At 44.2% G+C, this 4,155-nt stretch overlaps 1 protein-coding gene across 1 annotated transcript; it reads left to right on the forward strand.

The window, feature by feature from the left end:
* The first annotated feature begins 802 nt into the window (after window positions 1–802).
* Window positions 803–3,655, forward strand: LOC144711200 (uncharacterized). The gene is made up of 6 exons (XM_078585131.1): window positions 803–980; window positions 1,128–1,260; window positions 1,348–1,451; window positions 2,136–2,307; window positions 2,384–2,512; window positions 2,593–3,655. Exons 1-6 carry the CDS (start codon window positions 925–927, stop codon window positions 3,559–3,561), a joined length of 1,563 nt encoding a protein of 520 aa, XP_078441257.1. The 5' UTR covers window positions 803–924; the 3' UTR covers window positions 3,562–3,655.
* Window positions 3,656–4,155: the final 500 nt, after the last annotated feature.

A 4,155-nucleotide genomic window follows, 5' to 3' on the forward strand; every position in this document is an offset into this window, starting at 1 on the left:
GGGGTAGTTCAAGTTAGGGAACGGCACGTCTGGGATGTGACGCCCCAGACGTGACGGGATGGATGACGATCCATGACGGACGGTGACGTGATGAAAGTTTCATGACGTCACCATCCCGTCACACGTCCGAGGATTTCGGAAAAGTCCGTCACGTTTGCGTCACCATCACAGTTTGCGGTGTCCCTGTCACGTCTCCGTCACCGGACGGCATCACCGTGACGTGTGACGGGAAAAACAACCACGCAGAGGAGAAAAAATTGGAGGGGCATATCTCCAATTATCTTTGGATAGCATCCTTCTGAGCACGCGAATTAATGCAGGGACTTTTCTGCAAAATGCCAAGAAATTGAGTTCAAGTTACGTGCCATCTTTTGACGCCACGTGGCAAAATCTTGGCTGTCGAAAAGCTTAAATCTAACATTTTTTAACTTTTTTGGTCATTTTTAAAAATCCGTCTCGACCGTCATCCTGCCGTCCTGTCACATAATTCGTCTGAGGCCCCCTGCCACCGTCGCGTCACCGTCACGCCCAGTTCGTCATCCATCACCGTCACCGTCACTGTCACGGGCCCTAATTTCATCACCGTCACGATCACGTCATCCTTCGCGTTGCCGTCCCCGTGGTGTGTGACGTGACGGATGAAGGCTGCCGTTCCCTAGTTCAAGTATTCACACTATCCTATCCGGTATTCAATAATAGACAGGCCAACCCAAAGCTTGTTAAATTACCAAAAAGGGCCGGTCCACAAGCCCATTAAACATCGTTGCTTCTTGTCGAAGAAAATCGCAGGGCCTTCTCTCCGCTTTATATTCTCTCTTCACTTTCTCTTCCACTTTCTCTCTCTACTTTCTCTCTCTTCATCATACTCGCTACGGCAGAGTCCACTTCAATCGTTGCTTCGCAATTTAGGCGTGGATCGGAGCCATGTCGGTATTGGATGCGTTCTTCGGCAGGGCCGGTGTCTTCAGGGGCGCCAGATGGTGATCAATTCGACTATTTTCATTGCGATCTGTTGAATTTTTCCGTTTCGAATTTGGTCAATTCTTTTCGATTTTCAAAGCTGATTGCGGAGTAATCATTCGAGATCTTTCCCGTGCCAAATCTTTAGCGTTTGCTTGATGTTGCAGTAAGACACTCTTGAAGCTGACGATTCCTCGAATAAAGCTGCTTCGCAATCGCCGGGTGTTGCAACTGAAGCAGATGCGTCGGGACATCGCTAATCTTCTTTCTTCGGGCCAGGAAGCTACGGCGCGCATTCGTGTAAATTGCTTATATTCTTGTTCCCGTAACTACAGATTTTTATTTTGAGATTGGATTTGACTTTGAATTGATGCATGAGAATTGCAGGTGGAGCATATAATTAGAGAAGAGAACATGATGGCGGCCCAAGAGATTCTCGAGCTCTTTTGCGAGCTGATCGTTGTGCGCCTTCCCATCATCGAGAGCCAGAGGTACAAAGCTATCTGATTATCGTTGGGAATCAGAAATTTTTACATCAAATCTACATCCTAGACACATATGTTCTGATTAATCAGATACAGGGAGAAATAATTTACTGGGGAGAAGCCCTTCAAGCTGTAAACGAGCTTGAAGAGAGCTAAACTAGTTTATAGTGGCGCGATATCTTTTCTTAACCTAATGTGGAAGAGAAAGAAATAAGCTTCTTGAGATAAGCTCCTCAAGTTGTAAAAGCTGTAGATTTACCAATGACAGGTAAACAAGAAATAATTTTCTTGTCCAGAAAAAGGAGAGTTAACAAAGATTCCTCAGGAGTAATAATTATTTTCCCTAAACTAGATGAGAGATAACTAGTTATCGATATTTCCCCATTTTATTCGTGTGAGAGAAGAGATCTTTGAAGTCCATTCTTCTTTCGAAAGAAAGAAGAGGAGACTTGTTGTTTAAGCTGTGATCCACTCACAACATGGAATCAATCTTTCGTTCCTTGTTTCATCTTCTCCGTCCCATATTGAAGTGCTCTGATATAATGTTTCCTGTCGACTTCTAAAAGGGAAACTATGGTATTCGGAGTGGAATAATTTTTGAAACAGTCGCACTTGTTAATTTTTTTTTAAATTGTTGGGATGCTTTTGGAAAGAAGCTGTTAATGACGATCTTGTTTTGGTATAAACTAGAGAATGCCCTCTGGACCTGAAGGAGGCAATATCCAGCATATGTTTTGCGGCACCAAGGTGCGCAGATTTACCTGAGCTCCAGCAGGCCCAGATGATGTTTTCTAGCAAGTATGGAAAAGACTTTGTCAACGCGGCTGCTGAGCTACTCCCTGACTCAGGGGTCAACCGTCAGGTCACTTTGCCCTCCTTTTCCTCCAATTTATAATAAAAGAAGATTAAAAAATTGTAGTCTGATTTATACTTAACAGATCGTTGAGCTGCTCTCTGTCCGGGCCCCCGCAACAGACGCCAAGCTAAAGCTTTTGAAAGAGATCGCCGAAGAACACGAAGTTGACTGGGATCCAACTGACTCGGAAACCACATATGAAGATCTACTGGTGAGTAGAATGAAGATCCATCTCCATTATAACCTGTTGATTTATCAAATGTTAACCCCGAAGATCTTTTGCTACCTCAGAATGGACCTGGCCATTTGATCAATCCACCACCGCTGCAAAACAAGGCCTCACATGAATTCGAGTCTGATTCTCACGACGCATTGGACTTTTTGGATCTTCCAGAGGTTCCTAGAGCATTCCCAACTCCAACAACAGAACATAATGAAACGCCTGCATCAAAGGCATCAGATGATTTCCATCCTTTCATCAAGCCACCATCAAACCTGTCAGGGCTGTCGCCACCAAACCTGATAGTGCCACCACCACAACCTGGGGCGCCACCACTGAACCTGGTGACCCATTTGCCATCTGAGTCCTCACTGTCAGCTGGGGAGGAAGGCGTAAAACTCTCCACTTCTTCTGAGTCAACCCCTGCCATTTTGAACAAAATAAATGAGGGCCCAGTGCTAAACTCTTCAGATCAGTTCCTTCCCTTCTTTACACCGCCGCCTCCCAAGCAAGAAGTGCACCCGCCAAACCTGGTGACGCCACCGCCAAACAAGGTGGCTCTGTCGCCTCCAGAGCCCTCACTGCCAGAAGTGGAAGAAGCTGAGAAGCTCTCTCTGGCTTCTGAGTCAACTCCTGCCATATTGAGAAAAAGAGGTGAGCTTGACAAGGAGTTGCAGGATGCTGTTGCAGCAGCCAATGCGGCAGCGGAAACTGCTGAGAGAGCAGCAGCGGCTGCGAGGCTAGCGGCGAGCCTGGCACAGGTGAAGATGGCAGAGCTGGTGGGAAGGACTGGCCCTTTCTCAGAGGAAACAGAAAAAGTTAGCCATTATGATGATGATGCTGGTGACAGGCCAGTGATACCTCTCCAGACAGCAGAAGATGATTCTTCAGGGATGGCAACTCGGTTCCCAGATGACAGCCGTACTCTCCGCTCTCTCTCCATGGATGATGATCCTTACTTTTCTTATCCTAATCTCTTCTCCAGGCAGAACTCATCAGCCATGGAACATTCCCCAATTGATCACTCCAAAGGCACATAATCCACTTATTAGTTCAGTTCCCCATGTACACCTTTTTTGTCTATTTATGTATTATCACTGTTCAGATGAATAAGCTTGTCTCGGTTCGGGATTTTGTCTGTGTCTATTGAAGAATATATATATTTAAAAAATTTACCCCCATCGAGCAATCCTTTCAAATGCAAAATTTCTTTTTGAAGTTTGTTTTCTTGATTTTTTGAACCTCAAACATCTCACACAAAACTTAACAAAAAGTTTGTGTATAAAGAATACATGTTCATCAATGGAGAGCTCAATCTATATCTGAAAGAAATCTAGAAGACCCACAAATGGACCCACGAAGCCGAAATATAGAGGAATTTAGATGTTCCAAAAAGCAAGGCAAGGAACAAACAATTACCTTCAAACAATCCCCCATCAGCCTTCCAAAAGAATGCAAAGCCATAAAAATATTTCGTTATAAATGAACCTTCCTTAAAGAGTCATCACAATTTGGAGCAAATTTCAACATGACCTACATAAAAATATGACTTATAGACTTAAAATTTTCAAAAATGAATATTTACTCCCTACATTAAGAGTTTTCAAAATTATCCCTCTTTAATGAACCATTCA

Source organism: Wolffia australiana, chromosome 13 (assembly GCF_029677425.1).
Source record: "Wolffia australiana isolate 7733 chromosome 13, ASM2967742v1".
Taxonomy (NCBI): Eukaryota; Viridiplantae; Streptophyta; class Magnoliopsida; order Alismatales; family Araceae; genus Wolffia; species Wolffia australiana.